The following is a 12,561-nucleotide window of genomic DNA, read 5'->3' as shown; positions in this document are numbered from 1 at the left end:
TAAAGATGGAGAAGTTGGCGTAGCCTGAGTCTTAGTGGAGACTGATGATGCATAAATGGCTCATTAAGATAAAATAGACTTTATTAATCCCACACTGGGGAAATTCCTGTGCTGCAGCAGCTCGAAACCTTCTCTTGTTCAATCTGTCTGGATCTTCTGAAGGGTCCGGTGGCTATTCCCTGTGGACACAGCTACTGCATGAACTGTATTAAACGCCACTGGGCTAAAGAGGACAAGAAGAAAATCTACAGCTGTCCTCAGTGCAGGCAGATCTTTCGACAGAGGCCTGTACTGCTGAAAAACACAATGTTAGCAGATTTAGTGGAGCAACTGAAGAAGACTGGACTCCAAGCTGCTCCTGCTGATCACTGCTATGCTGGACCTGAAGATGTGGCCTGTGATGTCTGCACTGGGAGAAAACTGAAAGCCCTCAAGTCCTGTCTGGTGTGTCTGGTCTCTTACTGTGATCAACACCTTCAGCCTCATTATGCTGTGGCTCCATTAAAGAAACACAAGCTGGTGGAGCCCTCCAAGAATCTCCAGGAGAACATCTGCTCTCATCATGATGAGGTGATGAAGATGTTCTGTCGTACTGATCAGCAGCTTATCTGTTATCTCTGCTCTGTGGATGAACATCAAGGCCACGACACAGTCTCAGCTGCAGCAGAAAGGACTGAGAGGCAGAAAGAGCTCAAGGAGAATCAACAAAACATCCAGCAGAGAATCCAGGACAGAGAGAAAGATGTGAAGCTGCTTCAACGGGAGGTGGAGGCTATCAATTGCTCGGCTAGTAAAGTAGTGAAGGACAGTAAGAAGATCTTCACTGAGCTGATACGTCTTATGGAGAAAAGACGCTCTGATGTGGAACAGCAGGTCAGATCGCAGCAGAAAACTGAGGTGAGTCGAGTCAAAGAGCTTCAGGAGAAACTGGAGCAGGAGATCACAGAGCTGAAGAGGAAAGACGCTGAGCTGAAGAAGCTCTCAGACACAGAGGATCACAACCAGTTTCTACACAACTACTCCTCACTGTCACCACTCAGTGAATCTACAGACTCATCCAACATTAATATCCGTCCTCTGCGCTACTTTGAAGATGTGACAGCGGCTGTGTCACAAGTCAGAGACAAACTACAGGACGTTCTGAGAGAGACATGGACAAATATCTCCCAGGCTGTGACTGAAGTGGATGTTTTGCTGCCACAACCAGAGCCCAAGACCAGAGCTGAATTGTTAAAATATTCACGTTTAATCACACTGGATCCAAACACAGCACACACACTGCTGTTATTATCTGAGGGGAACAGAAGAGCAACAGTAATGGAAGAACAACAGTCTTATTCTCGTCACCGAGACAGATTCTCGGGCTGGGTTCAGGTCCTGAGTAAGGAGAGTCTGACTGGACGTTGTTACTGGGAGGTGGAGTGGAGAAAGAATACAGTTACTGTAGCAGTCGCATACAAGAACATAGGCAGACGAGGTGACCCGGATAAATGTGCATTTGGAAGCAATGACAAATCTTGGGCGTTAGAGTGCAACATAAAGGGTTCTGATTTTGTGTTCAACAAAATCTGGACTACCGTCTCAGGTCCTCCGACCCCCAGAGTAGGAGTGTACCTGGATCACAGTGCAGGTATTCTATCCTTCTACAGCGTCTCTGAAACCATGACTCTCCTCCACAGAGTCCAGACCACATTCACTCAGCCGCTCTATGCTGGAGTTGGGTTTTTAGTTTATGGAGACACAGCTGAGTTCTGTACACTTAAAAATACATAAATTATTTAAAGGTGCCCTGCCACACAAAACCGTTTTTACTTGCATTTTTTGAAATATGTTAGGTCCATATGTGTTTGTGTTATGTCGTGAATGTGAAAATGAACTGCTACCTCCTCTGTCAGCTGAAAAGAAATAAGCGGAGAAATCAGGCCAATTACAAAAGCTGGTCAGTCTGACGTGGTGTTGCCTGAGCTCATTACTATTCATGAGCTCGCCCAGTTGCACTGGGTAGAGGATGCTGATAGCCAGGCTCTCATTGGCTAGCTGTTACCCAATCAGAGTCAAGCAGCTTAGCTCGTTGAATATTAATGAGAACTGGCACATATTTCCACAAAAAAATGTTACAGAGTCCATGGTAGACCTTCAGACATTAGCACAAAGTAATGAAATACGTGTGGCAGGGCACCTTTAAGAATTAAACTCTAATGTATAACTCTACTAATTTATTTTGTCTCCACGTTTGTTTCTGAGAGATGATTGTGGTGGCATTTCTTCACTGCACAGAGATCCGCTGTCAATCAAACATTATGGGATGTCCTTTGACATCTTCTCATTAGTTGTTGTGTAAATGTTTGAGCTCCTTCCTGTGTCTGTTCAGCCACGGAGGCTATCACTGCTCATGATGATGTTTGTTGACCTGAACTGAACTTCTCTGAGCTCTAAATGTCTGAGTTCTTTTATTCATTTTTATTTTAACTTTGGATTTCACCATTTTGTGTAAAGAAATCTATACTCACATTTACATGTATTTGTCTAGCAGACATATGAGCTGTTATATAACTGTAATTATGATCATAATCCATAAGGAATTCATTAATTATTCTATTTTACATAGCTTAGATTCTGTTCAAACATAGTGATTGTGTGGATAAAGTGACTCTGTACATGAAATCATTGAACAAGATTCATTGAACTGACTTTACTGATGGGATGTGTGAACCAACTGAAGGTTCTACATGATGAATAAACATCAACAAAGTATTTTCTTTTTGTCTTTATTCAGGGGATCATAAAAACCTGACGGAGAGAATGTAACACTGATATGAGAGTATATCTGAGGCACTTTTCATCCTGAAACACCACAAAGTACAGTGTCCATGTTTAGAGTTTTTTATTACTTGGTGTTTTTTAAAACTCACGTTTTTCTTTGTGCACTGAGTCAATAAAGAGGATTTATTACACAAACTTAAAAAAGTGAGAATTAATTTGGTGAAGTTAACATCACAACAAATACAAATGTGAACCCTAATGCACAACACAAGAGGGCGCCTTCCTCCTGCTAATCACAGATGTAGTGGAGGTTAACTCAGGTCGACTCAGCATGTTTTAGTTATTAAGAACATGTTTTATAAAATGAAAGATGTATCATAAAAACACAAGGAGTAGTACATCATGACTAGTGGTGTTAAAAGTCATTTTGAGTTCCTCTTTTAAGGGAAAAAGTAAAGAAATGATTGCTTATCTTTTGTTTTTTTTGGATATTGGTAGTAACTTACCGATTCATTTTATGTAGTGTGTTTATTTAGGCCAGAGATCTTCATCAGGGGGTAGAGCCAAAGAATTTCTAATAAGGCAAGAAGTTGCACTCTCTCATTACTTCCGGCTTCTGAACTGGTTGCAGTTCCACCAGAGATCCATATAGGGGGCGCTCACAGGCCAGTGCAGAATGAATGGGACTCTATGGAGCTATACCCCTCAAAATCCACTTTTCTCAGGATATCATTTTTTGTCTAGTAATTTGAATGTTACATTCAAAACGGGAGGCTATGAAAATACACACTGCTGTGCGTTAGATTTTTTTAAAGTGGCTTTTTTGTTCTAAAAAGCCTTTTAAAATGTCAATGACGTCGTACACATATACGGCCAGAGATACTGCTTTACGGCAAGCTCTGAGTCGCTTCCTTTGTTCTCTCGAAGCATCGACAACACAGCTGACAGGTTAGACTCTCTGTTAATACATCACAACTGACAGGTTAGACTCTCTCTGTTAATACAACACAGCTGACAGGTTAGACTCTCTCTGTTAATACAACACAGCTGACAGGTTAGACTCTCCCTGTTAATACAACACAGCTGACAGGTTAGACTCTCCCTGTTAATACAACACAGCTGACAGGTTAGACGCTCCCTGTTAATACAACACAGCTGACAGGTTAGACTCTCCCTGTTAATACAACACAGCTGACAGGTTAGACGCTCCCTGTCAATACAACACAGCTGACGGGTTAGACTCTCCCTGTTAATACAACACAGCTGACGGGTTAGACGCTCCCTGTCAATACAACACAGCTGACGGGTTAGACTATCCCTGTTAATACAACACAGCTGACAGAATTTGGTTGCAGTTCCACCAAAGTTCCACTGGGCGTGATCGCGGTCCAATGCTAAATGAATGGGACTCTATGGAGCTAGACGGCTACATTTGTCTCTTTCGCCTGATTGTCGTTGAGAAATCTCAGATCTGATTGTAGTTTTTGCAAGTTCAACACGGATCATGGTCAAAAGTTGAATGAACGAGTACTTGTGTCCTTTCGATTTCTTACAGGTTGAGTCGTTGTTGCCCATAACACACTAGCATTCTGCTAGTGAATGCCGATTGGTCAGTGAAGGACTGATTACGATCGGAGATCCCGCTTAACGGCATCCAAAGCAGAACCAGAATGTCAGAGTGAATATTTCGGCGTGGTCTTTAAAACATTAGCAAACCTCTTTCTAGCACGTGTATTGACAGGGAGAGTCTAACCTGTCAGCTGTGTTGTATTAACAGGGAGAGTCTAACCTGTCAGCTGTGTTGTATTAACAGAGAGAGTCTAACCTGTCAGCTGTGTTGTATTAACAGAGAGCGTCTAACCTGTCAGCTGTGTTGTATTAACAGGGAGAGTCTAACCTGTCAGCTGTGTTGTATTAACAGAGAGAGTCTAACCTGTCAGCTGTGTTGTATTAACAGGGAGAGTCTAACCTGTCAGCTGTGTTGTATTAACAGGGAGAGTCTAACCTGTCAGCTGTGTTGTATTAACAGGGAGAGTCTAACCTGTCAGCTGTGTTGTATTAACAGGGAGAGTCTAACCTGTCAGCTGTGTTGTATTAACAGAGAGAGTCTAACCTGTCAGCTGTGTTGTATTAACAGGGAGAGTCTAACCTGTCAGCTGTGTTGTATTAACAGGGAGAGTCTAACCTGTCAGCTGTGTTGTATTAACAGAGAGTCTAACCTGTCAGCTGTGTTGTATTAACAGGGAGAGTCTAACCTGTCAGCTGTGTTGTATTAACAGGGAGAGTCTAACCTGTCAGCTGTGTTGTATTAACAGGGAGAGTCTAACCTGTCAGCTGTGTTGTATTAACAGAGTCTAACCTGTCAGCTGTGTTGTATTAACAGAGAGTCTAACCTGTCAGCTGTGTTGTATTAACAGAGAGCCTAACCTGTCAGCTGTGTTGTATTAACAGAGAGAGTCTAACCTGTCAGCTGTGTTGTATTAACAGAGAGTCTAACCTGTCAGCTGTGTTGTCGATGCTTCGAGAGAACAAAGGAAGCGACTCAGAGCTTGCCGTAAAGCAGTATCTCTGGCCGTATATGTGTATGATGTCATTGACATTTTAAAAGGCTTTTTAGAACAAAACAAACAAAACAAAAATCTAACACCCAGCAGTGTGTATTTTCTTAGCCTCCCGTTTCGAATGCAACATTCAAATTACTAGACATTTGGGATTTTGAGGGGTATAGCTCCATAGAGTCCCATTCATTCTGCACTGGCCTGTGAGCGCCCCCTATATGGAACTGCAACCAAACGCACTGCAAATACCACAACACAACCAAATACATAAACACGCTGCAAATATGAAACGATGCAAAAAGAAAAGCACACAAACCCAGAAAACAAATGCAACAAAAAAACGCAGCATCCAGATTACACAATGGAAGTTCTCCAGACCTCTAGAGGGAGCAGCTGAGTGGAACAGCTGGATTATCGACCCCACGGGGAGAGAGAGAGAGAGAGAGAGAGAGAGAGAGAGAGAGAGAGAGAGAGAGAGAGAGAGAGAGCAACTGCATAGACTGTGAATATTAAGTCTATGTTTGAGATATGTTTTCTCCTGTTTGGTGGGTGTGTCTCGGCTCAGGTCAGATACTCAATCATCAGAGACGTCTGTAAACTCGTGGTAATAAAACATTTAAAACTGCATCAGCGTTTAACGTTGACGTTTGTTTTAGCCATATTACATGAGAGGGTTTAATTTCGAGGTCTGAAAGGCGCACCACTGAAATATAGGCCTCCTCAAGTGTAATATTGTGATTATACAACAACGGTTACCAACAAAATAGGTGATCAATCTGTATTCATATTGTGGAGCAATTCGCTCTTGAAATACAAAAAACAGACCGGATGTCTAGTCCCTCCCTGTTTAGTAAACCAGCCGATTTACCGTGGGATTTATCAAACTGAATAAATCCCGCTCACACAAAACTGCTTTGCTAACTCCATCGTGTTGTAAGTAAGACATCTGCTGAAACAGTTATTGTATTCATTAGCATGATTGCCGTACTGTTTAGTTCACAAACATCCAACACACCAAAGTACAAAGACATAGCGGACCAGACGCAAGCTTTTATTTTGAAAAGCCAAAGCTCGGGGACGGCACCAGCCGGGAGGGCATGAGACGGGAGCATAGACTGTATATTATTAATATATTATGTCATTAATAATAATAATAATAATAATAATATGAATGTAATATACAGTCTATGGAGTTCTCCAGGCTGCAGCCATACCCGACTCTAATAAAAAGGCAGAGCGCTCTCTCCCCATGGGGTCGAAAATCCAGCTGTTCCACTCAGCTGCTCCCTCTAGAGGTCTGGAGAACTTCCATTGTGTAATCTGGATGCTGCGTTTTTTTGTTTTGTTTTCTGGGTTTGTGTGCTTTTCTTTTTGCATTGTTTCAAATTTGCAGTGCGTTTATGTATTTGGTTGTGCTGTGTGTATTTGTAGCGCGTTTATGTATTTGGTTGTGTTGTGTGTATTTGCAGTGCCTTTATGTATTTGGTTGTGTTGTGTGTATTTGCAGTGCCTTTATGTATTTAGTTGTGCTGTGTGTATTTGCAGTGCCTTTATGTATTTGGTTGTGCTGTGTGTATTTGTAGCGTGTTTATGTATTTGGTTGTGTTGTGGTATTTGCAGTGCGTTTATGTATTTGGTTGTGTTGTGGTATTTGCAGCGCGTTTATGTATTTGGTTGTGCCGTGTGTATTTGCAGTGCATTTATGTATTTGGTTGTGTTGTGTGTATTTGCAGTGCGTTTATGTATTTGGTTGTGCCGTGTGTATTTGCAGTGCATTTATGTATTTGGTTGTGTTGTGTGTATTTGCAGTGCCTTTATGTATTTGGTTGTGCTGTGTGTATTTGCAGCGCGTTTATGTATTTGGTTGTGTTGTGTGTATTTGCAGCGCGTTTGCTGAATGCAGCATGTGTTGTCAAATTAATGAAGATGTTTTCTTAATTTGCTTGTGTATTGTCTATTTACGTGTGTTTTCTTAAGTTGCAGGGCGTTTGCCCCTGTCGGCCACCGTACTTACATATGTGCAAAAGACCCCCTGGTTATAACCTTGATTCTTTTTATTCATGAAAATGTTATTAATTCCCAACAGAATTAGCACTTTTCTTAGCGGGACATGTTTTTGGCAAAGTTTCAAGAAGTAGTGAGTTGTTAAAGACAGTGCTGTACAGAAGAAAAAGAAGAGTGAATAAAAGAGAGATAATACCATGTATAATGTACAAAGTGTGCAGACACAACTTTATAAAAGCATAAACCCATAAAACCACAATCTTTCCCTAACGTAATTACACTGTAGTTCCATGTGCTGATATTGTAGAAAACAAAGAATTATTAAAGCTCCACAGACAATATTCCAGTTTTGCAGAATGGTCTAATATTGATGTTCTTGTTTGGTGTTACATTTTCACCATCTAAAAAACACCATTAATGTCTTTATGTGTCCATTAATGGATTTTTTGGGGAAAATGTCATCATTCAAATGAACTTAGGAAATGTTAAAAACTGCAAAATTAGCACAGTGTTTCAAGGCCATTTCAACCTTTAAATGTTCCAAATATTTTATACATTAAAAGATGATATACTTTAAAATCCCAATGAAACTTTGTAATCACAAGAACAAGGTCAGGTTTAAAGAGTCAGAGTACAGGCTCATCGAGGCGCTTTGAGAAGTCAAACTACTCTGAGAAAATACAACGGCAGTTATCTGCGGTTACATGTAATATTACATGGAATATTAGTGGAATATTCACTTTCATTAACCATGTAAACAGCTTAGTGGGAATATCGTCTTTTTCGGAATAAGGGCAAAAACCAGAATATTATGAGCATGTAAACGTAGTCACTGTGTCAGCAGCATTACACTGTTGTTTGTAAGATGATTAATGGTGCAGGAGAGAAGGAAAAAATATAGTGTAGCCACACTTAGATATTATTATATCAATGTTACTAAACCGCTATAAGTCAATAAACTATAAAATATACTTTCTAATTCAAGAATGTATTTAAATATAATCATAATTAAGATATGAAAAAGAAAAACTGTATGATCATTGAAAAAACAAAGTAAAGATAATATTGTTTCTGAAGTTTGGGGAGTTTTAACAACGTGAGGGGGAGTTTAAATGAAATGATATAAGGTTTTTAAAGGCAGATTCTGATTCCATATGTTTAAAGTTGACGTGTACGATGAAAATGAATGAAATAAAACATTACCATCTGAACTAATACAGACTTGTAGACATATACAGGCATATCTGTGAAGTGTGGCTGTCACATTCTCTTCAGTTTTGAGCAAAATTTGGATAGAAATCCAATACGTTTATTTGTATTTATAAAATAGTTTTTTGAACATTAAGTAAACCCTGGTCGACAGCTAAGCTCAGACAGCTCAGGGTGGAAGAAGCATTCAGGAGTGGAGGCAAGAGTCGAAGTATAGGTTTAGCAAGGCTCTTAGAGAAGCTCAACGACTGTACTCGGAGAAACTTCAACAGCAAACGACTCTGCTTGTGTCTGAAAGGGTCTCAGAGAGATCAACAATGGCCAACCTCAAGTCCCCCCACTCTACTAACGGCTTGTGCATGTCTAACGAATGAGTTCTATTATCGTTTTAATGGGACAGTCCTGACACCAACGAGGAGAGGGACGTAAACAGACCTTTCAATTTAGCCTTCATTTAAAGCTTTAGTGCATAACATTTTGATATTATTGAACGTCTGTTACATTCAAGCCGTTGCCAAATGAGTTGCTACAAAGCTAATTAAGACTATCAGCTCCACACAACTCTCTCTGGATTTCTCAGTATGGCTATGTTCAGAAGATTGTGGCGTCCGGGGACTTTCCCGCGCAGAAACTCGAGTCCATCATGTTTTTTTTAATCCTCCGTGTCCTCCTTGGCTACTAGCAACTGTGTGGAAGAGAGCGGGGGTGGTGCGGAAGGCTTGTATCATGTGGACGCGCCGACAGTTTTGTTGTCATTACTTAGAATTCCTCATGGGGGTGACAGAAACTACGCACTATAGCTTTAAACAAGAAAATACTCATTGAGATTAAAGGCTGTTTTATACTTCTGCGTAAAATCTACGCCGTTGCTACGTACGTAGGTACGTGGAGACACGAACCTACGCCGGACCCTACGCCGTAGCCTGACGTGCACCTCTCGAAAAATGTAACTACACATCGCGGCGACGCACGTCACTTGGCTGAGGTTTGGTAGCGTTGCAGATTATTAATTCATTAGTAATGTCTAGAACATGTAGCTATATTTAGTGATTGTGGAATACATTATTTAAATTTGGTTTTGAGCTAATGTCTGTGTTGAAATTATACATCATCATAATCTGGGTTACGTTGGTAGTCAAAAAAGGAGTTTTTTTCTGGACTTTGTTTGTAGCTGCCCGTTGCATTCGGCAGAAACAGGTTTCTGAATGTTCAGGAATGTTTTGGGGGATGCTTGTTGAATTGTTCAGGGACAGGTGAGAGATATGTTTTAACTAAACGTTTAAATCTCCTTTTACTGCTTTCTTGTGTTATTTGGTCAGGTAACACATTCCATTCTTGCATTGCTCTATACATGACCATTTGTTTAACAGTCTTTGTCTTTACTTTTGGTAAAGTAAAGTTACCTCTTGTGGCATGTCTAGTCGCAGTCATGTATATCTAAACTGAAAGGTAAATTATTACACAAAATAGATGGTTTCTTTGTTACAAGAATTTTCCTAAAAAAAACAACACATAATAAATAGAGTAATATATTCTTACAGATAACCAACCTAAACATTTGTGCATTGTAACAACATTTGTTCTATATCCACAAGCGTTATACGCGCGGCTCCATTTTGCACCATTTCCATTGGTGAGTTATCAAAGGCGGATTCAGATTTTTTTATTACAAATTTTTAAAAGTTCAGTACTCGACATTAACAAATATTTGCTATGTACAGATATATTTGCTATGTACAGATATAGTGCAGTAATGGCGTCCTGGGCAGAGAATGAAGTCACTCTCCTGCTCTGTGTCGTAATCAGACCTTCTCTGTTCTTTGAATTGAAAAATCTTTGGAGAAATAATATACAAGCTTCTTTGTAAAGTGTGTCTGTCACAGTCTCTTCAGTTTTGAGTAAAATGTGGATAGAAATCCAAGCATGTATAAATATTTGTATAATTTGCCAACCCTGGTTCACAGATAAGCTCACACAGCTAACACTGGAAAAGAAAGAAGCGTTCAGGAGTGGGGACAAGGACAGGTTTAAAAGGTCAAAGTACAGGTTTATCAAGGCTGTTAGAGAAGTTAAAAGACTGTACTCTGAGAAACGCCAACAGCAGTTCTCCGCAAACGACTCTGCTTCTGTCTGAAAGGGTCTCAGGGAGTTCACCAACTGCAATCCTAAAACTGCCCACTCCACTAACAACTTGTGCAATGCCAATGACCTGAATGAGTTCTACTTTTGTTTTGAAAGACAATGGGACATTCCTGACACCAACAAGGAGATCTCCATCCTAGACATGGACATAACAGGCTGTTCAAGAGACAGAACAACTCACTGGAGACATGTCATTACCAGCCTGCTTGAAGACCACCATCATAACTGTCCCCAAAAACAAAGGGCCAAAGGACTTAATGACTACAGACCTGTTGCCCTGACCTCTGTGGTAATTAAGTTGTTTGAGCGCCATGTACAGTCTCTTCTCAGAACCGTTAGCAACTAACGTTAGCTTAGCTGGGAGCTCCATGAAGATAGTTAAAGGTAATGTTAGCTGCCCTACAGCTGTCAGAATTAGCTTCTACTTCATATATTACCTTCTAACAGCAGTATTCTCAGTAACGTGACAATCTGAAAGAAACAGGTTGCTTATAAATCACTAAAATAGTAGTAACAGTACGGTTTGGCTTGGTTATTACTGCAGTTAGCAACGACAAATCATTTCGGCTGTGCTTTCTTACGTGATGTCATTGTGCTAACTGTGCACCTTTAGCCTTTACAACAGAGCTGCTTCACTAGCTACACTTGTTAGATACTGTTTCATTACAGAGTTCTCTGTTGATTTGTGTTTGTCACTGTGTGCGTGGTGGAAAATGAATGTAAACTAAGTTGCGTGCAGGTCCCCTCAAGGCCAGGCTGATGTTAGAAGCCCCTCTAGTGGACAGAACGTGTAACAACAATGTTGTAGAAATGTAGTGAGTAGAAAGTATCATAATTGCTGCAAAATTTAACGAAGTAAAAGTCAAAAGTATGCACTATTGAATCTACTTAAATAAAGTACAGTGGTTAGTACAGGGGGAGTGACAGGCGGCTGGAAATCGTAAGAAGGATGGGAAATAGTTTTAACATGACTTTAAAATCGACATCCACCGAGCCAAAGTGCTTATGTTAACATTAGTTAGCTCGTTCTTGTTTTCTAACTGCGTCGCGAGGTATAGTAACGTTTGCTTAGCTGGGAGCTTCATGGAGACAGCTAAAGTTAATGTTAGCTGTCCTACAGCTGTCAGAGTTAGGTTGACTTCATAATAGTGGAAAATGAATGTAAACAAAGTTGCTTGCAGGTCCCCTCAAGGCCAGGCTGATGTTAGAAGTCCCTCTAGTGGACAGAACGTGTAACTACAAGCACATGGTTGTAGTGGCATTGACAATGCATAAGCCTGAGTAGTGTAGTACATATTATTTAACAGGCTGCGATTGAGCATTACATATTCGAATATTATTCGAATATTTAAAAAAAATGTTCAAATGGTATTATAGAGGAAGATTGACAGCTCTAGTGTGGACTAGCCAGACCCTCCTCCGCAGCGCTGTAGAGGAAGGTCTGGCAAAGCGAGACTAGCTTTACACAGTTTGACACCTATTCTTGATATTCTGTTCCTTTTAATTGTTGTCTCCTGTTGTGTTTCCTGTCTGTAGCTACGTGTTTTATTTATGCTGCTGCCTGTCTCCCTTGAATAAGAGATTCTTAATCTCAATGGGACTCTCCTGGTTAAATAAATAAATACAAATGATTATTATTAACCTATATCATTCCTTTGTTATGTTTTTTATACCAGCGTTGATTGTCTGATATTTTTTTGTTTTATTAATTAAAAAAAATGTTCGAAAAAGTTGAAGTTGGGACCAAAATAAATAAACTTCTAAAATGTCTGTGAGTGATTTCTATGTATGTGATATATATGTGTGTATGTGTGTTATGGTTGTGTTATGGTTGTCAAAGCTACTGGATGCCTAAAATTTCCCTCGGGATGAATAAAGTATCCAT

The 12,561-nt window shown here is 40.2% G+C and overlaps 1 protein-coding gene across 1 annotated transcript; it reads left to right on the top strand.

Moving 5' to 3' along the window:
* The first annotated feature begins 198 nt into the window (after positions 1 to 198).
* LOC144526280 (tripartite motif-containing protein 16-like) lies at positions 199 to 2,017 on the top strand. The gene has a single exon (XM_078263648.1). The coding sequence runs from the start codon at positions 199 to 201 to the stop codon at positions 1,771 to 1,773; it is 1,575 nt and encodes a 524-aa protein (XP_078119774.1). The 3' UTR covers positions 1,774 to 2,017.
* Positions 2,018 to 12,561: the final 10,544 nt, after the last annotated feature.

This window comes from Sander vitreus, chromosome 12, assembly GCF_031162955.1.
Source record: "Sander vitreus isolate 19-12246 chromosome 12, sanVit1, whole genome shotgun sequence".
Lineage (NCBI taxonomy): Eukaryota > Metazoa > Chordata > Actinopteri > Perciformes > Percidae > Sander > Sander vitreus.
This window is presented reverse-complemented; position numbering and strand designations above follow the sequence as displayed.